The sequence below is a fragment of the Metopolophium dirhodum genome, chromosome 6, assembly GCF_019925205.1.
Source record: "Metopolophium dirhodum isolate CAU chromosome 6, ASM1992520v1, whole genome shotgun sequence".
Taxonomy (NCBI): Eukaryota; Metazoa; Arthropoda; class Insecta; order Hemiptera; family Aphididae; genus Metopolophium; species Metopolophium dirhodum.
Genome location: NC_083565.1, coordinates 12,480,651 through 12,507,180, shown reverse-complemented (window position 1 = coordinate 12,507,180; position 26,530 = coordinate 12,480,651). Strand labels below are relative to the sequence as shown.

Here is a 26,530-nt window from a genome sequence, read left to right as displayed (position 1 = left end):
AATATACTAATTTATAAAACTATTTCATATCCTTTCTCCCTGCCGCCCCCCTCAAAATATGTCAACATGTAAATGTCTCTACGTTTACATGCACACTAATTAATTTTGAGATGACGCAAAAAAAAAACAATTATTTCTGTAGAGTGCAGAGATCCCAATACTCAACAGGTTCATTAAATAATATTTAGGAAGCTTGTTGGGGAAATACCGTTCAAATATCCATTTTGTTAGCCAATCTTTTACTTTGATTTTATTTACACAATATTTCAATGTTTGTATACATTTTTTTCATCAGATGTCTATACTGTGTCGATCGTTGTTAAGCTTAAGAGAGCACTAGCCACTATTATATACAATTTTGCACTATATAGGCTACGTTTACTATAAATCAGATAATATGAGTCAATATTTAATTTATATACACTTATTTCATTTAGCCAATTTCTGAACATAATTAATTATATAGATTATACTCATAAAATCAATGCATAATACAATATCATCTAATTATTAAATCTATATGTTGTGGATAATACTTCATTACGTTATGTATTAGAAAAATAAACATAAATAACGTTTTACTTAAACACTAAGCTATGTTTTTGATTATTTGCTTTTTCTTTATTCATTTTCTGTAGAAAGAATCATTCGATTTTGTAAATGACTTCAGTATAAAAATCCATCAATCATAATATCGACTGCAATACATCATTATATTTTATAAATATTAAATTATCAAATATCATTTAATGTGAACTAGGTTATAGTAGGTAGTATAAATGTATCATGTATACTATCTGTATGGCTTTATTCGCAATAATATATGTTTGATATATACGCACAAAATATACAATGCTCGAAGAAAATCAACCGTGATTATTATAAATAAAATTGAAAAAAATGAATCATGTTTTTAAAGGCCGGATTAATTGTATTAAAATAATGAAAAATAAATAAAAACTATTTATTCTTACCGTATTATATAGGTAACTAGATATAAGCATATATATTATATAGCAGAATATAGGTGGGAGAAGACAGGAATATATCCCAGAATACAGTCCGATACACAATATTAAAAATATTAAATTTGTTAAAGAAATATGGCTGTTGTCAATGTCCCAAAACAATTGTCTTTAAGATGGGATGCGTCAAGTGCAACCAAAGAATAAATATGTAGTTGTAAATAAATCTACTATAAGTTACCTACTTATTAAGCAATTAATTATAAGTATTATGCACCTAAGTGAAATAATCCATTGATCTATCACATTTATAACATAGATTTTACCTATGATTTAAAGTACAATATAAATAACAACAAATTAACATAACCTCAGATAAATTCAAATTTTAAAAACATTTATCACCTATCTATTGTTTATAGTGAATCGTAGCAAACAAAAAAATTAAGTTCTAAAAGTTAAGGTTGTAATACCTAGTATAGACGTATAGTGCCGTTTTTTTCTTCATTATAATGGGTATCAGTCCGGCACTGGCAATGATAACAATAAATAAATAAATTAATGTATTTTATTTCACAAATATAAATTATATATACTAACTGATCCCGCGCACTTAGTTGCCCGTAAAAAATTACAACTATTAAAACACTTTGATTTGATGCATGCTTGTTAGGTTAGGCTGATCTGCCTGATTAATCAATAGCAACCATTTATAAAACATTTCCATCGTACATCTCAAAATCTCTGTTTGAGCACCCCCCTCCCTCGAGATTTAATTTACCAATTATAAATTAACCTATGTTACTCAGGGATAATCTGATTTTCTATTAGTAAAATAATTTTCAAAATCTGTTCAAAAGATCCAGAGATTACCCCCTACAACCTCACAAACTTTACCTCTTTATAATAATAGTATATATATATATATATTACCTATATAATATTATTATATATCATTATGTTTAAACTTTTTGTGAAGTAAACTAATTGTTAACTAATGTTTAATTTTAATAATACTCTTATTCTGTAATTTTAGATATATGTCATTAACAATAATTATGTAGGTATTTAGGATTTCGGTGCACTGTGGCATAATGCATCATAATGTTCATTAAAAAAGTGGTTTACAATAGGTAATGACATTGTGGAAGTTATTTAATTGCAACTCCACAATTACACAAGAAAAAAAAATAAACATGTTAATATTATTTTAAAGTCTGGCACTATATTTCTTGAATTTTATTTAATAATTAATAATATATAATCATTTTATCATTAAAATTAAACATAATAAAAATATATATTTTAAAGCTCAATAAAATTACTATAACAAATAACTTGAACAACATTACCGAACATATTACAAGTATTGTTACTTGTTGGTGCCATAATCACCAAATGAAAGATCTATGAGCAATAATAATTTAGTTATAAATCTAAAATCAATAATATTCTAAAAAATAATAAAAATATATTATTAAAATAAAATAAGGAACTATAATATTGTTTGTGTATAATATTTTTAAAACACTTTTACTTGATATATTGTTTCTCATGATTAAATACATTAAAAACATTTGTCAGTTATGCTAAATCACAAATTGTAATGGTTCAAATCTATATTGGTGTTCACTAAAGCAGTTCTAATTCAACTACAATTTTTAGTTCTAATTTATACAAAAAAATTGAATATAAAATATACTGACAAATATATATCGTATTATATTTTGGTTTAGTAATATTCTATTCAATGTAATGAGTATTGTATGAATAATTAAATTAAATTATTTATATTATATTATTATAATATAAAAACATACTATAAGTGCATTAATATTCAGTTCATCTATTAGCTCCTTATTTAATATTACTTATAGAAAGTAGTCATGTATGAACATTCACAGATGTACACATTTTCTTAAGGTTCTCCTCCAATAATAGGTTCATCTGTAGGATAGTGTACGACAGTTCTCAATCTTCTGGGCACAGCTTTCAATAAGTTATTGTAAATACACATGCCGATAAGCAACAACAGGAAACCAACAGGCTGTAAAGATATAATTTAATATAAAATATAAATAAACATTTATCTGTTTTATTTAAATTATTTATTAAAGATGAACTATAACTTAAACATTTTTAATATGATACAACAATCGTTAAAATAACAAAATATTACCTGAAGTGGATTGAATGTTTGCCAGCCAACTGCCAATGAAAAAGTCCAAATAAAGAATGTTCGAACGGAATCCAATACCATCCTAGTAGTTGCAGATATTTCTTTAGCAACACTTATACCAGAAAAGTTGAAATAAGCAATGCTTATTATGTTTCCTGGAGGAAAAACACATTACAGTAATGATACCAATTTCACATTTCATTAGTTTATTAGTCATTTACCAATTAATGCAACCAGAATCCATTTGTTGTCCATTATTTGAGTAATAGCTTCTGGAAAATCTTCAATGACTCCACGAGAGTTATTACCGGCAAGGGGAGGACCAACATTGATATAATAAAATGGTACTAAAAGCAAACCCATCATCAGGAATCCAAATAGACCTTTAAAATAAAAGAATATACATATAAATATATCATACTTCAATCATAATTTATTGCAATAAAACTACACAGAAGATGTAGCAGGGGTGGACTCATCCACCATGTTCCATCGAGTTTTAAGATTTTAACTAGCCCTAATAAGGTTAGCCCATTTTTCAATAAGATATAATATTTATTATTATTCCTATTTCATTGTTCAAAGTTTGGGGTATTCAAATATTTCAGGTCATATATTACTAAGACGGCCCAAATTTTACCTAGCCCACCCAGTTCAACTTGGTAACTCGCCGGGCCTGACCATGTGACTTAATACTGAGGTATTGGCGATTATCGCTAAGCCAGACGTATAAATAACTCCCATAAAATTCTTGAAGGATCCCAGATTGGTATTTTACATAAAAAGTATACATTTTCCATAAAATAATTTATTTTAGGTTTTAACTTTCAATAAATTAACATTTGTTACTATGGGTCTCAGTCTACGTCTGCAGTGGTTACAAAGCCCAGGACCATTATAAAATAGATGCTTTCGAAAATGTAGTTTTCAAGTTTATAACATTTAAGTTCTAGTAAGCAGCGCTCAATAATTTAATATTGATCTGCTTGAGCATATGTTTGTTATGTACATAATATATGAAAGAAATAGATTAGGATAACCATTAATGTATTAAAAATTAAAAGAAGGCATCATTCTATGATGTGATTACATTATAAAATATATACCTTCCCAACCAACAGCTTGTAATGGTGGAATATCATTTGAAACCACATATTTCTCTTCGTAAACCATTTGAGCAGCTGTTATTATCTGAGCAAATAAGATCAATGAGTCACCTAAAAATTAATAATAAATATGTACTTTGATATTAACATGTCCTATTTCTCAAACAGCATAAATATGTTATTATGGATTGATTATTATTTATTACCAAGAATGATTTCATTAGTAGATTTTGAGTTTGAATCAGTTGACAACAAATCTGATATACCAACTGTGGCCAATCCAATAATTATTGTAAATATGCCCAACCAATGGCGAACAGATACTTGTCGATGAACAAACATTTTTGAAAATATGGCAGTAAAGATTATTACAGCACCTTAATGAAAAATTAATAATGTATTAAATAAGTAGAAGTCTATTAAGAGGATGCTATATTTGCACATATTATCTGTCTTACACATGTGTAAAATAACAATTTACATACGATTTTCTTACTACAGTCTATTTATAGTTAATATATGAGAAAATGTACATACATGTTGTTGAATTTGTAGAGAAGAGTATAAATTATATCTGAGCAGAGCTTTTTTGCATATATTTGAAAACTATTTAGTGTGTTTGAAAACTATGTTTTTACACAATTTATATTCTCCTCTACAAATACAAAATTTGTTCTAACATTAACCATAAATATACCGAAGTAAAAATCTGGTACGAAGATTGCCTAGGTTCCGCGTGTGTAAGATAGAGACAACACATGCAGGTGTAACGTCACCTTAATATTATTATAATATCAACAAGCTTAATGGTGTAAATAAGCTGATTACAATAGTACCTCTTAACATTTGAAAACTAGATGCAAAAGTCATTGTGAGACCAATGTACATGAGTGTAGTAGCTACCAAATCAAACATTGCCGGGACAAAGAACAAAAATGGATTGAATTGTTGGTTGCCTTTAACTATAGGACTATCTTCAATCGGATACTGTAACAAAAATGTAATTTAAATTATTTAAAATTCTGTGATTTCATGTGTGAAAAAACTTACTTGTCTTTTTACGTGATATCTATATGCCAATTTGAAGAACAACAAGCACAAAAATTCTCCAAAAAACATGGTTAATGATTGAAAAAATGGATGGTCAAAAGGACGCTCCTGGCCATCTGAACCTTTAGCTTTAAGATTATCAGCCCATCTAAACCAATAATTACATAATATAATACAATATATTCAAAATTGGGAGGAGGGCATATTTGAGAAATGACCACCTCTGGGACTTTGAGAAGTGTGAATTTCAGGTTGGAAATGAAATGTACTAATGAAGTTTACTAATATGAAAAGGGGGTAGTCTTTGGAAATATCTCAGGAGCACATGTATTGAACAAACTTATAAATCTAACAATGTTATAGCACTGTAGTTATTAAGTACATGGATAAATGCCTTAATACATATTGTTTACAGTTCTTAATTTTAAAGATTAATAAGTTAAATTTAATAGTTAATTATATAAACTATTGATGTTTTTAATGAAAGGTTGGAAACAATAAAATAGTAAATATTGTTTGAACAATAATATAAAAATTAATTCTCTGTTTAATTCTCTTACTAGGTACACAATTATAGTAATCAGTGTTTGTAATTTGGTGGGTAGAATATATTAGGTACTATACTAATTTATTGTATTATCACCACAAATGTATAGTTTATACTTTGTATTTAATTTCAGTTTAGTAATTCTTAATATTAGTGAATATTAATGAATCTAAAAACTTTAATTTTTACTAATATATATCTCAATTTTTTTATATTATATAGTTCATTATTGACTTTTATAAGCGTATTGGATAATCTGTTGTTTTGTTGTGGAATTGTTTAAATAGAACATGTTACATGTAATACTTGTACCATTAGCTCAAGGTTAACTAGTTGAGTGACATGCATGTATGGTTCATAATTATGTAAAAGTTTCCATATAAATAAACTTGACGAGTTAGGAACAGTATACATATCATTCCTATTATATCTTAACATAATTATAAAAAATCAGTATTTTAAACTTTTATTAATTAAAACTCAATTATCACTGAGTATCATAAATGGATGGTTTCTCTAAACATGCTATAGGAGGATAATAATAATAAATACTCTAATTTTATTGTAATATTAGTTTGGACTTGGGTTAGCATAAAAATAAACATACAATTACTACAATCATAAAAAGGGGGAATTAGATTATTGTTAAATGAAAAAGTTTATTTATTATCATACTGAGAATATAAATAGATAAACACTTCGCAATGTTACATTTTATGGTATTATACGGTATTATAATGTGATATAAAGAGCATTTGGTAAAAATATCTCATTTTACATATTATTATTTTTTTAGTTTTAGTCCATTTAGGACTTTTGCTGCTTCTACCACCATTTTATCATTTTATATACACAGACTATTTTGAATGGATAAAAATACATTTAAAATGTATAATATAATGTCAAGAATATTTAATGATTAACAAAAAAAAAAAAACAAATAAACTAAACTGTGAACAATTTAAATTGAAAGTTGAATGTGCACCATCAACGACAGTTTACAATATTATCATTAGATAACGGGTCAAGAGTCAACCCGAAACAAATTATTAATCAGCCATTAACAAAGACGTCAACTCGTGAAGCCAACACCTTACTAGCACAATGTCAAATGATTGACTTTTATCTGTACGGTGCACTGTCAAGGCGAATCCTACAGGATTTAAACATATTGTAGCCACTAATAAGTCACGAGTGGGGCTTTTTTAAACTAGGTAGTACTCTTAGTTAAAAACATTGAACTTACTTGACGCTGAGCGTGTTGATGGATCCTGTGATGACCATCCCGATGGCCAACACCAGTTGATACGATGAGTACATGATTGCAGTAGTAGATGTGGATTACACTCGTTTGAACAGTAATCGTACAGCAGACGAACTAATTAGAGATTACCTAAGACATACGGAGAAAAATTCATAAATAAAACAAAATTCGAGACATTTCTATATCGGGGCAGGGGGGAGTAATAATGTGCGTCGAGATAAAAACGCTTAAATGTCACGTTTTGGCGTTTTGCGTACAATTTTTTTTTTATCTGCCGACCAGAAAAGCACGTCCGAATAAAATAACATATCCCAATGCCTATTAATAATTCTATCAATCTCAGTTCTGGGTGTACGTACCGTGTGTGTGTGAAAGCCGTTGGAAAGCTCAACCGTCGCAGGACGATCTGTACAATATACTTACTCGTCAATAGGACAAATAGGTACTCGAATTCGACTACAGTCTACAGAGTACTATGCGCAGACTACGTTGAGAGGAATTAGTAGCCAGTAGATTCAGTACGGTGTGACGGTGCGGGCGACCCGTATTTGATTGTATGTTATTATTTAATAGTGTTATTGACTATTGTCACGAGTAGACAATAGGTTTTATAAATCGCGGTCGTCGATGTCGTCGTAGGTAAACGATACAACGATAGTGGGCATTGGGCAATTATAGCTAAATCAGTAATCACTAATCACGCAAACCAAGCGGGAAAGAATAAAAAACTTAAAAGTAAAAACCACTAATGATAATATACAATAATGGATAGGACACAGTTCTTATCTTAGAGTGTATAGTGTATACCTATTGATTCTTATCGAACGCTCCCGAATCGTCTCACTCAGAAACAGGATTTAAGATGATACATCAGCTAAAGCATATTGAGGTAATTTCTAGTAATTTTTAGTAATTTTTTTGTGAAGGAGTGTGGTGATCCAACTACCTGAAACAGCTGAGAGCTGAGAATTACTAGCGCTCGTAGTGGTTCAAATATGTTGAATTTATATATAATATCCATGAACTAAGATAATTCATAATAATAATATAATATCATAAAGACATAACCACTATATAGTGGTATAAGTAGGTGGTAAGTCCACAGAATAGATTAAAGTCTTACCACGGTTGTCATCATTGTTTAAAAAAATCATCCTGTATAGTATAATATGTATAATATTTGTTATTAAAGATGTGCCCTCTCACATGACAAAATAAAATAAACATAATATGAACAGAATATATTCTTATATTATCTATGAATATTTTGTCATGCCCTCTTAGTTCTTAATCTCATTACGAACATTTTCAGTTTATTTTTCTATGAATGTCCATAACATTTTATTTGTAGTAAAAAAACAGTTTAAGTAAAGTTAGTTTAGTTTAGTAAGGTTAGGTTAGTTAGTTAGTTTAAGTAAAAAAGCTTGAAAATATAATACAAGACTCTTAATGTATTGTTAGAATGACTTGAAAAATATTAAAAATCTATAGTAGTCACAATTTTTTTTTGTAAGCATTTAAAGTTCAAATTTTGACAAATGGCGTAAAATTCACGAAAATGTGCAAATTATTTTGATTTAGAAATTCCTAAAAATGTTTCTTTTTAAATCTAAGATTTTAAAATGTAATACAAGATTCATTATAAGTTAGTCTATCATAGTCAAAAAAAGTATATATCTACATGCAAGTCAATTTAAATTTTTATGAGCGTTTGAAGTTCATATTTTTTACAAAGGTATTATTACAACATTGGATATTCACTCGATTTCACATGTAACGATTTTCTTATTTTGTTGTAACTAAAAAACGAAAAAAATAATGATCAATATGATCTATAAATATTTACACTAGGATGTAAAATTATATTTATTTTGAATTAAAGAGCAAAATACACTTAAATATAAACAATAAATTCAACTAAGAAATACATATAAAAATCTTAAAAATTATTATCACTTTGTTTTGAAATATGAATAATTATAATAAAGAATAAGTAGATAAAAAAAGTATTTTGTATATATTAACAGGAAAAAATGTTTTTTTATAAATAGCAAAATATAGTTTGATTTTTAATATGTATAAATAAAAAGTTAAGCTAACTTATATTAGATTATATAGGACATTAGAACTATTTTATTTACATATATAAATATAATGGACATTGCACAGATAAAATAATAAAAATAAAATATTTAAATTATTATTCTCCTATGTCATTATTTGGCTCTAATATTGAATTAGATTCATTTCTTTCAAATACTCTTATTAGTTGAGATAGTGTTATATCATCCCATCTATCAAACATGTCACCGGAGAATAAATTTGTGATGTTTTCCTCAATAGAATCTCGAATAATGAAATTATGTACAAATGTAGGTCTAAAAACAAATAAATATTTTTATTATTTATTATGTATTAATAAGCCTAAACATATACATGTATACAATATTTATACATTTGAGTGTACGAGTGTTACTAAAATTATTATTTTAATACCAAATAATTTATAATAAATAGTTTTACTTGGTTTGTCCTATTCGATGAATTCTCCCAATGGCTTGATACTCATCTGCTTTGTTAATTATTGGCTCCATGAAAAATATTCTTGTTGCTTCAGTTAAATTCAATCCCTTTGAACCCAGGCTCAATTTCATTAATAATGCATTTATTTTCTTATTTGACTAATAAGAAACAAACATAAAATATTTCACTTTACTATTGTCTTTAGTATTCAATATTTACAGTAAAACTTCCATAAAAGTCACCTCTATGTAATAGTATTTTTTTTTATCCCAAATGTTATGGACATAAAACATTAATACCTCTATATTATACTATATTATAGCAGCCACTCTAAATAACTATCCAAATATAAATATCCAAAATAGAAAATGTTAAAACTGATGGCAGTTTATAGCTATTTTAAAGAACTTTTATGATGAATTGATTTTCACCTGTTCAGTGTAATTGATCATGACATTGTTTCATTAAATATATTTCCCTTTTAATATCCTAAAAAAAAAAACCTAACTGTAGCTGAAATAATCAAGCCTGTACTCTCAAAAATATAAATTGGGAATAGGGAAAACTCGAACCACTAATTAAATACAAAATAAAAAAAGGTGGGTAAGTGGATGTTGCTCTGCTGTACAGTAGGTTACAAGTGGGTCACTGTAATGGATGGTGTTAAATTTGAATTCAATGATATACTAACCAAGTATATTTTATGACATTATTGTGAATAAAGTAATTTATATATAACCTATTTTGTGGAGCCTTGTTTTAAATTGTCGATCCTTAGCTATAAAAGTTGAACATTTTATAAATTTTTAACAACAAAATAATTATTAAATTTTAAATTTGATAAATTTTGTCAAAATTTGAACTTTAAATGTTAATAAAAAAAATTGTGTCTATGTATTTTTAATATTTTTCAACTGTTATTGTAACAATATATCAGGAGGCTTGCGTTAAATTTTCAAATTAATTTAAAACTAAACTAATATGAATCAATTTTTTTAATTCTAATATTTGTAACATGCATTACACATTTTTGTAATTATTCTATTCAACAACTCTATTAAATTAAAATTGTATATTGTAAAAACTTTTCAGTATTACACCATTTCATAAGTACATTTTTTGGTGTGTAGTGTGTATATACATATTATTATGTATAACTTTTGTTTAAATTTAAAAGTATTTTAAATAGCGGCCATCAGAAAGTAGTGCATTTGACTGTTAATGTTCACATCTGAATAGTGTTAATTATTTTCCGGTCCTCCCCTGACCATTATATGGCAGTTATAATATATAGGTTAGGTATACTACATTGACATTTACATAATTATCTTAATTTTTTACATACCTTAAAATCTTTTAGTGTTTTTTTATACTTCGTTCCAGGTTTTAGTATCCTATAACTGATTGAATTTTGATCTAAAGCTTCTCCAAGAAGATTTAATGCTTTATCCCACTATAAAGAAAACATGTTATTTTTTAAAATAAAATAAACATTGAAAATAAAACATATTCATGTTATACTATACAACAGTGAATTGATAAAACTCACATTTGAGAATATCAAAACTTTCACATTTGGATCCTGAGTAATCAATTCCATTAGTTTTAAAGTGACACTTTCTATTTTAGTAGAAAATGATCCTTTGATTACTATGTTTGACCATTCACCTTCTCGGTTATTTTTTACATAGGATATAGAATCCATTGGGGTAGTGTTCCTACACATAGGACAATCTATCTCAAAGGCATCTGAGTGATTACACATGGTTGCTAAACACTGATTACACACACTATGGCCACATTGTAAAACTGCCCACTGTTAAACAAAAATAAATTAATAATATTTTACCTTCATATAACTATTTGTTTTTAACACACCCCGGCATCACCATTCAGACAACAAATTGGACATGTATCAACTTCAGTAGAGTTTTCTTTTTCTTTTTTTAAATTTTCTAGATAAAGTAGGGTTCCGACTTTTTTTTCTAAATAAGCTGCAGTTGTTGGCATATCTCCAGTTAATGACATCAAATTATAATCCACCTAAAAACAATTTGAAATTTATAATTATCAGGCACATTTACTATCTTAAGTCTTATATAATGATATAAATATATACAAATAACTAACATATTGTTCCAAAATAACATCATTTTCATCTTCTCTTTTAGACTTTTTTTTAGGTGGACCATCTTCGTTAGCTGCTGGTGTAATATTATCTCCAAGTCTCAACCTTGACTTTGCCATAACTATCTCATCATGCGCAGAAAGACTATCACTGAGATGAGTCCATAGTAGCCGTAAGTAACGGAATTCTTTACGTACCAACTCCAATACCTTCATATGTTCAGCTGCATCTTCCAAACAGCTTTTATTTATAATTTTGGCTTGTCCATATTGAAATAGTTCTGTAAAATATATTTAACTGTTAAGAATTCTAAAAAAAAATGTGATATAATACCACAACTTACTCATAAGTAAAAATTCTTTTTGAGACATCTTCCAAAGGCCTTTACTAGTACTTTCATACATAGTTTCTTGATCTTTTTCTTCAGTCTTATCATTTAATGTATTCTTTTGTTTATTAGAAACACTAAACAACAATGATTCATATACTTGTAGTTCCATTTCAGCCTTACATAAATAACACCTCCTAAGTATAAAAAAATTATAATTAAATTAAAGAAAAACAAAATATTAAAACTATGTATACCTATTTTTTGAATTCCCCTTTTTTGTTTTTAAACGTAGATGACATATTAATGCACTTTGAACCAAGTCATTCATGGGTGCTTCTTCTAAAGCTTTTAGTTTTGATATTGTGTCTATTCTTGCTGTATCTAGGTCAGCAAGCCAAACACCAAGAATATTATAAACATCGTTTACAGACTTCAATCTAAATTACATCAAAAACATATAAAGCAATTATACCAGATGCACAAAATATAAAAATACCGGTTTGCAATATTTGGAACACCAGGCACACGATAATCCTCCAACTCCATTTGTACTTTGGTTAAAAAGTCTTTTGGTGAAAAAATCCAATCCAACATGTCTGACCACCAGTCAGAATAACCTAGGGTTTTATTCCCAATAATTTTAGCTACCTTATCGGAATAAAACTTAACAGTTCTATGAGTTGATTCAATCTAAAATCAAAAATGAATATATCAGGTAAATATATTTACTATATTTACTTTAAATTATTATATTTATAATTATCTTAACACAGACTAAAAATATATTGATATATAATTATTATTTAAAGTTATTCATTACACAATGGTTATTTCAGCCAAGTATAAATAGCATAGGCGTGCGCAGACTTTGTCCACAGAGGGAGCCCCTTTAAAATGTCCGAACCAAAGATTCTTGAACTAATGACTACCGTAAAAAGGGGTGACTTCGGACATGTGGGGTGAATTCGGACAACACCATATTTTTTTTAGTTATTTTATAATTTTAGAATACACGTTTAATAAAAGTTGAAAACTGATACTCTACGTTAATATCTATTATAACCTTCATAGAAAATAATATTTATTTATGACATAATGGTGTCATAGTACATGTTATAGAGGTAAATACAAAATATCAAAGCTGGGTATTAATGAGTTAAAAAGTTAAAGTTAAGTTAAAAAGTTAATTTAATTTTAACTTGTAACTTAACTAGTTACTTTTGGCTTTTCATTAACTTAACTGTTAACTTACTAAATTTCTTTCCTAATTAACGTGAAATTAACAAGTTAATTTTTCATTTTAAGAAGTAAGTTAAGTTAAATTATTTTCTTTTGAATTTTATTATATTTCACTATTTCAGTCTATTTCGTTTTCATGTCAAAATATATGTATCGTAAATTGTTTAAAGTTAAAAATTTATATTATTCAAATCTAATTTATACGGAAATACTGTATGAAGTATTAACACTATATCCTAAAATTTAGTTTTGGGTTGGAAAAAAATTAAGTACGCTAGCGTTGTATAAACAAATTAACTTTTTTGAACTTAACAAAAAGTGTGTATTAACTTTTAACTTAACTGAGTTAACCTATAGTTAAACTAACTTTTAACTTTTTGTTATTGGTGCATATTAACTGAACTGAGTTAAAAAAAATCATTAACTTGCCCAGCCTTGCAAAATATTATATTTTTGTATTTTTAAATTACATAACTACATTGTAGCACAACAGCAAATAGAAATATTTGATCACGGTTTTCGGTTACCTAAACCTGTTAACTTGTCTGTGTTAATTGGTAATTGCATTGATTTTATAATATACTATAAAATTAATGGTAATCTATATGTGTAAATTGTTAAGTAACTTGATCTCATACTGTAGTGTTAAATCGTCTTAATTATTACCAAACGTGGGTGACTTCGGACAACACATTAACTATGCCCAGATCATATGTTAACAATGTAGGTCGTCCGTATATAAGAATTATAATCATAATGTTATTTAAAATGTTGTTGATGGTGTTAGTTATAAAAAAGTGACATCCCAATAAGTAAAAACAGAAAAGTAAAAAATACATTTTAAGTTGACATGTTTATAGAAAAGTAAATATTTTTTTTTTTAGAATATTTAATAAATTATGTTGTATTTGCGATAAATGTATGGGTTTTTTTTTAATTCAATTCATTACATTTTTTTAAAAAATATCTAGATTATCCTAAGTCACCCATTGTAATTATAACATTAGTTTTTAATGAAATCTAATAGGTACGTGTCCGAAGTCACCCCATTTTACAGGTCATTCCGGACAAAATTCAACTTTTAAAAAAAGTGTGAACTTAAATGACCTTAATGATTATTCTTCTGCTATATGATCTTCTTTTCACTCATTATAATAGTATTTTATTTACTAGTTAGGTATAATAAGTAAGAGTTTAATGTAGATACCTACTAAATAAGAATATTCGTTATTTGTAATTACTATTTTAACTAACCTATGGGGTATGTAATATTATCTACAAGTTACAACCGTGAAATGACGTAAGTATATAAATAAAGTAGTTGATAGATCACACTGTGATAAAAAAAAATAGTCTACTAGCTAATATAGTGGACAGTAGAGACGTAGAGTATTCTTTGATAATAATAAATCATTTGGTCGGTGCTAACTGATATATTAATTATTATTTACATTTATTCACAGATATCCATACTATGAGATTCAAACTGGCTTCACTTTTTTCATGTAAAATGTAAAAATATTCGCTATCTAGTATAGCATAGATATCTAAGTATTTATTAAAGAAAATGCCAGGGGCCGCCCCCCCCCCCCCCATGCGCACACAATGATAAAAAGTAGTGTTTTATTACCACATTTGTTTAAGCTTTAAATATATACTAGCTCTAAGTCTCTACCCTGTGCAGAAATTGCTAAATATGTTAAGAGGATATCAGTTTAATATATTTACCCCCTCAGACCCACGTATTCAAGCAAAATCTTTTTTTTTGTTTTATTTTTAAAAACAGGTATGAGTTATTGCCATGAAGATGAAGATAGTAATTGGATTTTAATTAATTAATTAATTTTTTTAATCATTAAGAAGATCTTGGCACCAATGACGAGACGGGATGTCTGGGATTATCTATTTACCTAGAGTTGAGATAACTGGGTTGATTTGATGGGACAATTCGGTGTGGTATTTAGTTTTAATACTGTTTCTATATTTATGGAGTGAGTCGTGTGTGACCAGAGGGATATTGACTGAAAAGCCTGGATAACTGGACACCATAAGCCTATAAGGGCCTTAGCATTGATTTATATGATAGAAGTTAATTGTTTACAGAAAGTTTGGATTTTAAAATAGCACAAAGTGGGTGTAATTTCCGTTTTGATTTTAGGAGGGATCCCTATGAGACGCTTGTCTAAAATTAAGCCAAGGTATTCATTTGGGATAGGAATTATATCTATATAAAGGACTAGAGGGATGTCTATTTTTAAAGCCAATGGGACATGGAAAGATTTGTTTGCATTTATTATTATTTTCTATTTTACGGACAATTTTATCAAGTTGTGATTGTAGGGTTTGGCATGCATTGGTGATATCTGAATTTGTGCGTTAAAATTAAAGAGTGATTTTAGTACTGAGAATGTCTGAGGTGAACATATTGTAGAGATTGGGCAAGAGAACACTACTCTGAAGGACTCTTTCATGGATTTTAAAGTGGGATGAAATTGAATTGCCATGCCTAACAAAGGTGTGGTTTATAGGTTTATTAGATTTATGGATAAGAATAATCACAGACAATTTCCATATCAGTAGAAAATAAGATAGTCATAACATTGCTTTTTATACATGAGTAAGTAACATTATTGCTTTTTTTGGAAGGAATTTGAATGTTTTGTCCGTTATTAAGTTGTAACCCAGTGACTTTTTATTTTTAAGCTTTTGTATGATTTGTATTATTTCACTGGGTGATTCTGAGCCACAGGAGGATTTGATTGAATTTTAGGGTAGGCTATGCCCTCCCTCTAAACACCACCTATGTAATCTAAGCGGAGATGTTGTGTTAGCCTCGCACACTTGTATAAATAATCAAATTTAATAGTTAAAAAAAATTTATAAAAATCAAAAATATCTCATGGTTTTAAATAGCATGACTTTCTGTTGAACTTTTTATTTTTGATAGAGGTAGAAAAACAAAAACTTATTGAGAACCTTCTATCAAAATTTCTTAAGTTAGCTAAAAAAAGAAATAATTTTATGAATTTTTAACTGAAAAATAATTTACAAAATTTTAAAAACTTATCATGACTATAATAGCTCAAAAAAAATCAATGATATCTTAAAAATTTTTAATTCAATCACTCAAAAAATTAATGTTACTTTCCGGTTAATTTTTTTTTTTTAAGGTAGGAAAATGTACGGGGATCAAAATGACTAATCTTAGCTATGAAAGGAAAAACTTTTATGAATTTCTAACTGAAAAATAGTTTGAACATTTTTAATTTTAACCCTGATAAATGTACTAACTAGATTCACTTTTCCATCAGAAAAGATGCTGATCTCAAAAATCGGATCATTTTTACTACCCAAAATGTAGATGACAGACAGAAAAAAAAACAGATAAACACACATCGTAAAATCAAAAGGTATTTTTTCCAATTTAATAGGAAGGTAAAAAACTTAAATTTTTGGCATAGCTTGAAAATTAATGTGAGCGCCCCTGATCGGTTCGGTATAACATCAGATATAACTGTACAAAAATATCTGCATACATTTTAATTTTTAATAGTATTTTTTAAGATTTAATTAAAACAATATGAAACTTGTTAAATAGATCAAATTGTATACTTATCACTAACATTTTGCTTACTAGCGTCAAGATATTCTTTTTCAAGTAGTTCCATATCCCTTTTTAAGTCTGAATCATTTAATGCACGGCTTATGGTTGTATTTTCATCAAGTACAGTGGCCAAATTATACATAACATGGATTTTCTAAAAACAATATAATAAATTAGATAATAAAAACATTAAAAACATAAATATATTCTACCTGACATGTATCGATTTTAAGTTTTTTATCCTTATATTTTTCCATTAGACCTAACACTGTCCTATAATGTTCAACAGCAGTGGCTGGTTCTGCACGAATAAGATACAATCCAGCAAGTGCATTGTGCTGAGAAACAAGTGTACGTAAAAAATCATTACATGCAATACGACATTTATCTATCATTACATCCATTAAATTTTCCATTGTCATTGTTCCTTTTATTTTTAAAAACTGTCCGTTCACAGCCTAAGAAATAAAAATAATTGTTGTTTAAAATGTTGATTTACTTAAATTACACACAAATAAAATTACTTGAGGGTGTACACAAGCTTGTCGAAGCTTATATAATGGTCCAATGATAGTATATATACTTTTCCTGTCAATATTCTTTACTGATATATCCAAAGATGGAAACAACCTTAACAAAACAATTATTTAACGGAATTAAAAATATTTTTAGTAAATATTATTTATTATTAAAATTTAAATACTGACATTAAAACAATAAATTATAATTTTGTCAAAATATTAAATTAATAATTTTCAACAAGGGAACATTATATAGATTATATAATACTTCAAAAAATCAAGAACATCCCACATGGTTGCCAGATATGTCCACGATTTGGATTATTCCCAATTAAATAGAACAGCTTTTTTTTTTTTGCATAATTTGAACATAAATCATTAATTGAATGATTTGATTTTTGGAATTTTTATGGATTTGAAATGGTGTTCTAATGAACGTCTATAATTATTGTAGTATTTCTCAAATTTTTGTAAATTTACTATCTAATTTTATCTTGGTCAGACAATCGATAGGTCTGGACATGGCACTGATTAATGTTTTTGATTAGTACAAACAAATTTTAATCAATATAAATCCATTCATTGTTTCAATTGCTAGTCATTCGTGTTTCAAAATTTGAAAGAACATATTATTACAGCCATATTCAATGTAATAACAACTATTTATAATAAATAATAATTATAATACATAATAAATGGTTATTAGTATCAATAAGTTTCTGACTTTTATTTAAAATGTAAAATGTTATGTAGAAATAAAAAAAAATTATTTTGATGGTTTATGAACAAGATCTTGAACACAAATCGAGAATATTTTCCAGGCCATAATCTGTATATATATATATCACTATACAACCAGTGGCGGATTCAGGGGAGCGGCACAAGGGCATGTGCCCCTTGTCAATTTTCTATCGACATTTTTTTTTATATAACTACGAATATGATATAAATGAAAAATTAATTTATTAAGAATAATACTACCAACTATTAATTATTATTTATTAATATCATTATTGTTTAAAAATAATGATATGCAATATGTATGAATTATTAGTTAAAATAAAAATTATACAATTTATATGTCCCCCCTATCAAAATATCGAAGATCAGCCCCTGTATACAAATATGGTCTGGAAAACAATATGTACCGCTCTTGATAAACGCATGCACATTCCCAGTACAAAAATTTACATTTTATATTTAGTACATATACGTCCTGAACTCCTGATTTAATTAAGATAATGAAAGTTGTCCGAATATGATATTTAATGGAAGAAATATGAAAACATTATACTAATGTATAATATATCTTGATTTGAGACAGAGGCAGATTTAAGATTGACAAAACAAAAGGCTTCGTTTTTCCATGAGTCATGTCATAACATAACTAGTCATTTTTTTTTAACACCATTAACAAAATCTTTTTAATGTAATTTAGGTGATCCCCAAAACAAAATATAAGGAAGAGGTTAATTTTCCGACTAAATGATTGTTAAATCAGCCACTGGTTGTATGATCTAACCCTGGGGTGGCCAACTTAACAGACTTGTGATTGACCTAAAGTTCTTTTGAGTTGTTGAGATCGACATTGACATACTATGATTTTATAAGTGACCCAAAAATTAAGGTTTTTAATTATTATAAATTGAATTCAGAAGTATAATTAACATTGGTATGTTAAATTAAATACTTCAACTTGATATTACGTAATTGAACATTTAATTATTACCTGGTTACACAATTAGAAAAAATTGTAGCACAATCATCATGCTGGCTTAGGTAAAAATATTTTTCAATCTGGGAAAATGTTAGCCAATGCTGTTCATGAGTTAATTTTGGTATGTTTAACTCTGAATTGACATCCTCTATTGAACTACGCCATATCAATTTTGAAAAAAAATTATACATAATAGTTTCTTCACCCTTCATTAGCTGCAGAAACTGTTTACGATGGCAGTAAGGACTTACTTCTAGGAACTTTAAAATACCATAAAGATCTAGAAAAAAATAAAGTTTTCAACGATTTAATGTGTTTTCAAATTTAATACTTTTGTAACCGCCATAGCCCATAGTTCATCATTACTACAACGCCAGTGGCGGATCCAGCGCTTAATTTTTTTTTTGGGTAGAGGGGGGGGGGGGGAAAGTACAAAAAGTTCCAAAATTGTGTAAAACAAAGGAGAACTACGGAGATTGGGGGCTAATACCCCCTTTGCCCTCCTCTGGGTCCGCCACTGTACAACGACACATGACTGCACAATTCTTATGGTATAATAACTAATAAACATAATATTTTTATTTTATTTTCAAATACAATATCATATACAAAATTTGTAATAACATGGAAAAATAGATTTGGCATGTCAATAACACATATTGAGTATTGACCCCCAGCGGTGACATGGCAGTCAACGTATTAACTAAACACATTACCCACGGTGTACGTATACAGTAAGTTTCGCTTTAATGTGATCAATGGTTTATAGAGTCAATGTTTATTAGAATCAAAAAAGATAAACCCAAACCAAATTGTATGTTACAAATATTAAATTAACATTTTATTAGAATCACTGTGTACCGGATAATTGAATCGCTTTTATAAACATTTTTATCGTTTTTATGGCTTTTCATACTGATTATGTTAGAGACCAAGAACAGTAGTTAATAGTTATACAATAAAATATTATTTTTAAACTTATCAGTGTAATGATATACATCCCATCATTTAGTATAGTTGTTTTAGTTCCTGTTCAAACATTTTCTTACATTACGTCGAGCAAACATAAAGATTTATCTACAAAAGAAAAAATAGGGTTACTATTTTGATAATTTAGAATATGTTCGCAATAAGACAGTGGCGGATCCAGGGGGCATCCCCCCCCCCAACACAGTAATTTTCCTTTGTTTTGAACTGTTTAGCCAATATTGGAACTTTTTGTACTTTTGCCCCCCCCCCCCCCCATAATTAATACCTGGATCTACCACTGCAATAAGAAGCCGCATTCGTTTTGAAAACTTCCCAGCTTATATTAAACAACATTTTAAAAATTGTAAGCAAATAGATGTGAATGGAGAAAACAATTTGCCTCTTTCATGAAAACAGAAACAGAAAATTACCTACAACATTCTGATCACATTAAGAGGACGTTATACTATATGCAATATGTATCTATTACCAATTAATATGGATAAGTTATTATTTAGATAAACAAATATTAAACATAATGTATTAATTAATAATGTTATGATAATTGACATACCATTTAGTGATTTTTGTATTGGTGTACCAGTCATAGCCCACTTATGCACAGATCTTAGATTGAATGTCATATCACATACTTTGCTACTCACACTCTCAATTGCTTGACCTTCATCCAAACATATTCGCCACCATTTAATGCAAGGCAATGGTGACTGAGGATAATTGTATCTTTTTGAATGTCGCAAACGAGTACAATTTTGACTATCCACATTCTTTAACAAAAATATTACTATTATTCTTCACAAAACTATTATATTTAAATCATTGCAACTGAATTAGTACATACCAAAAACAAAGGGAAAAGTTTAAGTGGTAAAAATATATTGGTTTCTATATTAGGATACAAAAATAATATGAAAAAAGATTAATAGTTAAAAATAACATAATCTTGTTACTTTTTTATTTTGAAACTTTAAGATAAATATGTTACTTCAAAAAGTAACTTTTCTCCACAAGGCTCAGATTTTGTCCCATATGATTTTTTTTTTTTACCCTTTTTTGGACTATAGCAACATTATTTAGGGAGAACCCATTAAAAAAACAATGACTAAGTCATGGATAATGTATAACAGTACTTTCAATTTAAACGTATGTCTTACTTAAGAACGCATTTTAAAACTGGTATCACAGGGGGAAAAGCAATTGTTAAAGTGGGGGGAGGGGGACAGAGTCACCTTCTTATTTATGGTAAGATTATGCGTCCCCTTTAATTTAAGTCTCCAAAGTCTGGGGGGACGCTACTCAATTTTAGTAATTTATTAATAAAGGTAAAAGGTTACATATACATTACCTATACATATGTGATATAATATTTATTACAATAAATTTAAATACATTATTAAACTGAAAGAATATGAATAGTTATATTTACTACAAATTATTTTTTATTTGTTTTTTTAATGAAATTTTTTAAATTAAAATGTAAACACATTATTTTTTTACACATTTTAGGCAATGAATTGCAATTTATTTTTTACTTAGCAGGCATTATGTTTTAAATCATTTTCCTTAGGAAAAAATTTGAATTTACATACTATTAACATAAACTTTTTATGGACAAATTACAAAGGTGTGTGAGAGAAACAAATTATACCTAGTTGGTAGTGGGTTTCTTTAAAAAGTTTGGTTAGATATAGACTTTGAAAGAACTCGGGAACGCTCAAAATTTTTCCCACTTTAATCACTGGGGAAAAGTACAAAAATATTAATAACTTATGTTGGCTATGTACATTTTGCTATTTACATTTTTACATTACATCTTTTGGGACAATTCTTGTATATTTCATGTTTATATAACTTTCTTTTTAAATATACAAAAATAATTTCTAAGCTTCTATTTATTTAGTTATACCATTGATTATAAATACTAGAGATTGTTCACTGGCTGGTTTTTTTGGTGGCATTGGATATTTACTCCCAGTAGATGGCGAGGCGATGTTAGGTGACTACCAGCGATTACAATGTTATACAACATTACTTACCACAAGCCCGCATCCAATAACACAGCTGCCGGAATTAGTAATGTCATATAACGTTGTAATCACTAGTAATCACGTAGCCTCTTCATGTACCGGGAGTAAAGATTTTGTGCCAACGAAAAACCGGCCAGTGAGCAATCTATAGTATTTATAATCAATGGTTATACTATTAATTAAACCATTATACTTACAACATCTGCGACATAGTTTAAATCTCTTGAGAGGGTAGTGTATGATGTTATAACTATATCATAGTCACCGAAAGAAAAAGGTTGAATATAACCATCAAGATGCACACCATTATAAACATAAACTTTTAAACCAGGTTTTGCAATATGTTTTTCTATCTATAATTTAAACCTATAATATTAATGCACAACAAAAATAAATAACTAAATATTAAATGTTACCTCGTCGATCCACTGGTTTAATATAGACTGTGGTACAACAATCAAAGTAGCCTTGCACTGCAGTCTATCATTTACAATCCAACAATTAGAACACAAGTATGGCACTTCTTGAAATGGTTTTGGTTCAAAATGTACACACTGAGCATGCTGGCCTTTACCACACATAGCACAATACACTATGATACTTTTAGGTGGTGTTCTCTTGCAATAACATGCAACAATATGTGTATCTTCATCAACATTACTTTCAATGATTTTCTTTGGTACTGTACTCATTTCACTTAGTATACTTTTATACCAACTTTCTAGCATACTACGTGAACTACTTTTTGATTTTACTTCAAGATCTTTATCATTGGTATATTCTATATATTTGCTAGTCGATGGTGTAGATGGGATTTGAACCAATGGTTTTTTTATACAGTCTTTAATCACAACTTTTTGGTTATAAAACTAAAAAAAAAAACATTGATAAAATAAAAAATACAAGGTAATTTTTTAATTAATTACTTCAGGAGGTGCTGTATTTTCCATAATGCAACATAACATTTCAACAGTTTTTCCTAGACCCATCTCATCAGCTAAAATGCCTCCACTAAACGGAGACCCATCACATTTTACAACTGAAACAAAATATTTTAAAAATCATTTTACTTGGGTTATAACTAGGCTTAGAAGAATATTATGTAAAAAAACCATGTAGTAGGTATATGCCAGCAAAGATTATATAAAAATTAAAAAATTAAAAAAAAACACTTGCTTAATTATTAGGTATCTATTACCTAGGTAATTTGTCTAAATATATATTTTTATTGTTAAACACCAGATATGGATACTATATACTAAAGTAACTACAAATATTTTGAAGGGAAATTTTATAAATTACTTATGTTAATTTACTTCACAGACAGCTAAAATATAAATGCTATATGAAATGCCTAAATATTACTCCTTAAAACAAGTCACGCTCCAGACCCCTTAATGTGATTTTAAAATATTGTGATTTTTTTTTTTACTTATTTATTAATACATCACATACATTTTACTCATGTATATATTAATAACAAGAAGGAGAATTAAGTTAAATCTGGTTCACAAAAAATTAAATAATTTTAAAACTTCCATAATTTCAATTATATTTCACCAACCAAAAGAAAAGGCTCGAGAAAAAGTTAACAAAAATAAACAAAATCTAATCATAAATACATAAAAATATATAGTAGATTTCTTAATTATAACTGGTCTTGTCATTTTTTTATCAATCATTTGTAAATTAATTCAGATGTTCCTGAATCTTTTATCTATATAATCATTCAGAATAAAATATTAAATGTCATTATTATTGTTTCAAAAACATAAACTAAAACATTGATATTGTCATATCAAAAAAGCAAGTGAACTACTTCAAAATTAATTCTCATTAAGAATCCTGAAAAATCGGTTAAGCGAAATAAAAGCAAAAGCAATTACCATTGCAGAAAAGTGGGGCATAATGAAATTGTTTGCTAAAAAAATTGAACAGAAAATCAAAAAATGTACATCCAGTTTATCTTAAATATAACAAAAATTTATTTTTTTGCTGAGGCCGAAATTTTTATGTCTTACCACTGTAGTCAAGTAAAACATTTTGTCATATTACAAATCGTTTTTACTCTAAGTCAAATATATAAAAATGTATATTTACATATAAAACTAGGATATACTTTCCTACTTATAACTGTGATTTTTGTTTATTTAGGTAATTACAGCGTAATAAATTATATTGATTTTCAACTCACAATCATTGTTTTTTTCTCTATCAACCATCCATTTCACAGCCCTTCGCTGGTAAGCTCTAAGTGTTGGTATAACAATCTGAGGTTGTTCAAAATCATCATTAATTTGCTTATGATAAGTTTTAATGACTTCAAAAAACTTAACAGCTTGTATGTGATTCATGTTTGAAAGTCCTGAAAATATTTAGGTATATAACTGTAATATTATTTACTTTAAAATATAGCCTATAAAATAAAAAAAATATTTAAAAACAATTTTATTGAAAAAATGATGTGTGATTAAGATTTCTTTGTCTGTTTCGTGTTAATTAGGATATAAAAGACTAATATTTAAAAGTATCTTTAAAGTTTATAACTGTAACATATTTATACTATATTCTTCTAATATTAAATTATAAAAGAAAAATAATATGATTAATTATTGATGATTATGTACAGAATACATTTTATTTTTATAGATTGTACATATTACAATTCAATAATTGATCAAACCAAATAATTATATCTAAAATTTAAATCTTATTTCCAGTAGTTTTAATGAATCATTATAATATAGTTTCATGGATTGTTTAAATATATCAAATAAATATGTCTAATTATTTAAATTATTCCAAATCTTATAAAAATCAAGAAAAACATGATAACGTAGAACAATATTAAGAATTAATATAATATTTGTCATTAGTGAACTAATAAACATAATACTGTAATTAATACAATTTAAAATCGACTTCGATGTAAACAAATGATTAATGTTAACACCCTTACAAATGACTACATGCATAACAATTACAAGTATGTTAAATGTCGATTTAATTTTCTCTACAGAATAATATAATATACTATATTACTATGTAACTATGTACTATCTGATTAAGTAGTCACCACATAAAATATCAAGAATTGAGTTCTATAGTCAAATAATGTATAGGTACTTCATTAAGTTAGAATTCAAAATATCTACAATCACATTACATGAGACATTTCAAATTTGAATAGTTATTAATTGAGAAAAATAAAACGAAGACTTAGGTAAAAGGTGAGAACACCGAATTGGCGTATTAATAAAGATACTAATGACAAACTGTAGGCAAATACACTTATTACACGATAATATTGCACGTACATCAAATTTCAGCCGATTTAATCAAGCAGATTACTGAAAATTCAGCTGAAGAGTTTGACCAAGAGAAAAGTCTAACGTACCGAATATCAATTTCTACAGACGAAGACCAACAGGATAGTACGGCAGGTCCGATATTTAGTAGTTACATTACGAGTATTAACTACTAAGGTACTACGATTGTACAGTGCAATTGTGCATTTGTGCCTCTAAAACGAACGAGAAATAAATTAACATTAAAGTTTAAGCGAACTCCGTGTACATAAATTAATATAATTTATAATTATTTAATATTTATTACAAATAGTTATACAATTTGTAATGATTATTAATTTGTAATAACTTAAAACCTTATCTAATATTCACATAGGTATCATATAAAAATAATGTATACCTATCTACTATCTAGGTTGTTTGTATATCTGTGGTACATCGTATATACCAAGCTCATTGTTGTTTACAGTTTGCGGAACTATAAACAATATCCAGTGTAGGAAAGATACCCGATCCAAATGTCTTTCGGAGGAACTACACTATTCCCTTGGCTGCGAGTTAAAAACGGGACGTTTATCCTTATGACAAAATATGTGTATGAAGTATGAATGGTATGATCACAGAATATGACAGATAATAATATTTACTATTATAATAGCTAAAAATAAATATATTATATAATATATTCTGTGTGTATGATGTATCAAATGCAACGATAATTTGATAATATTTTGTTGTAACTACTAACTCGTAATCGTAATGCCATATTATTATAATTCACTGAATCAGTAGTGCTAATAAGGGAATCCCGGAAAAAAAGAATAATTTACAATTTTTGAAATTTTTAAAAATGTCAAGAAAGTACCAGTGGCGCAACTATGACTGAAATGTTTGGGGGCTGTAGCCCCCACTTGACATTACATGAAAAGTAACCCGCGAGGGACGATGCCTCCACACCACCATAATATGTTCACTTACAAATATAAAAAATCATACAAACAAAATCAATTATTTATTTACTCAAATATTTA

At 27.6% G+C, this 26,530-nt stretch overlaps 2 protein-coding genes across 6 annotated transcripts; both read right to left on the bottom strand.

Moving 5' to 3' along the window:
• Positions 1 to 2,174: 2,174 nt before the first annotated feature.
• On the bottom strand, positions 2,175 to 8,039 carry LOC132946188 (solute carrier family 35 member F6). 3 transcript variants are annotated; one of them, XM_061016056.1, is made up of 9 exons: positions 7,919 to 8,039; positions 7,094 to 7,240; positions 5,301 to 5,448; positions 5,087 to 5,237; positions 4,457 to 4,627; positions 4,251 to 4,361; positions 3,366 to 3,527; positions 3,145 to 3,299; positions 2,175 to 3,012 (listed from the first exon to the last, which is right to left on the bottom strand). In XM_061016056.1, the coding sequence occupies exons 2-9, from the start codon at positions 7,165 to 7,167 to the stop codon at positions 2,884 to 2,886; spliced, it is 1,101 nt and encodes a 366-aa protein (XP_060872039.1). In that variant the 5' UTR covers positions 7,168 to 7,240; positions 7,919 to 8,039; the 3' UTR covers positions 2,175 to 2,883. The 3 variants fall into 3 exon arrangements, with proteins under 3 accessions (XP_060872039.1, XP_060872038.1, XP_060872037.1); XM_061016055.1 differs by lacking the exon at positions 7,919 to 8,039 and adding an exon at positions 7,535 to 7,898; XM_061016054.1 differs by lacking the exon at positions 7,919 to 8,039 and adding an exon at positions 7,471 to 7,897.
• A 900-nt stretch (positions 8,040 to 8,939) lies between these two features.
• LOC132946187 (E3 ubiquitin-protein ligase SHPRH-like) lies at positions 8,940 to 25,867 on the bottom strand. Of its 3 annotated transcripts, none has more exons than XM_061016052.1 (19): positions 25,509 to 25,863; positions 24,386 to 24,556; positions 23,118 to 23,230; positions 22,608 to 23,060; positions 22,389 to 22,544; positions 20,718 to 20,931; positions 19,187 to 19,454; positions 17,461 to 17,566; positions 17,149 to 17,394; positions 16,956 to 17,090; positions 12,590 to 12,783; positions 12,348 to 12,530; positions 12,106 to 12,287; positions 11,765 to 12,042; positions 11,513 to 11,677; positions 11,184 to 11,450; positions 10,980 to 11,087; positions 9,635 to 9,792; positions 8,940 to 9,489 (listed from the first exon to the last, which is right to left on the bottom strand). In XM_061016052.1, exons 2-19 carry the CDS (start codon positions 24,543 to 24,545, stop codon positions 9,312 to 9,314), a joined length of 3,564 nt encoding a protein of 1,187 aa, XP_060872035.1. In that variant the 5' UTR covers positions 24,546 to 24,556; positions 25,509 to 25,863; the 3' UTR covers positions 8,940 to 9,311. The 3 variants fall into 3 exon arrangements, with proteins under 3 accessions (XP_060872035.1, XP_060872034.1, XP_060872036.1); XM_061016051.1 differs by having other exon boundaries at positions 25,589 to 25,863; XM_061016053.1 differs by lacking the exons at positions 8,940 to 9,489; positions 9,635 to 9,792; positions 11,184 to 11,450 and having other exon boundaries at positions 11,484 to 11,677; positions 25,589 to 25,867.
• Positions 25,868 to 26,530: the final 663 nt, after the last annotated feature.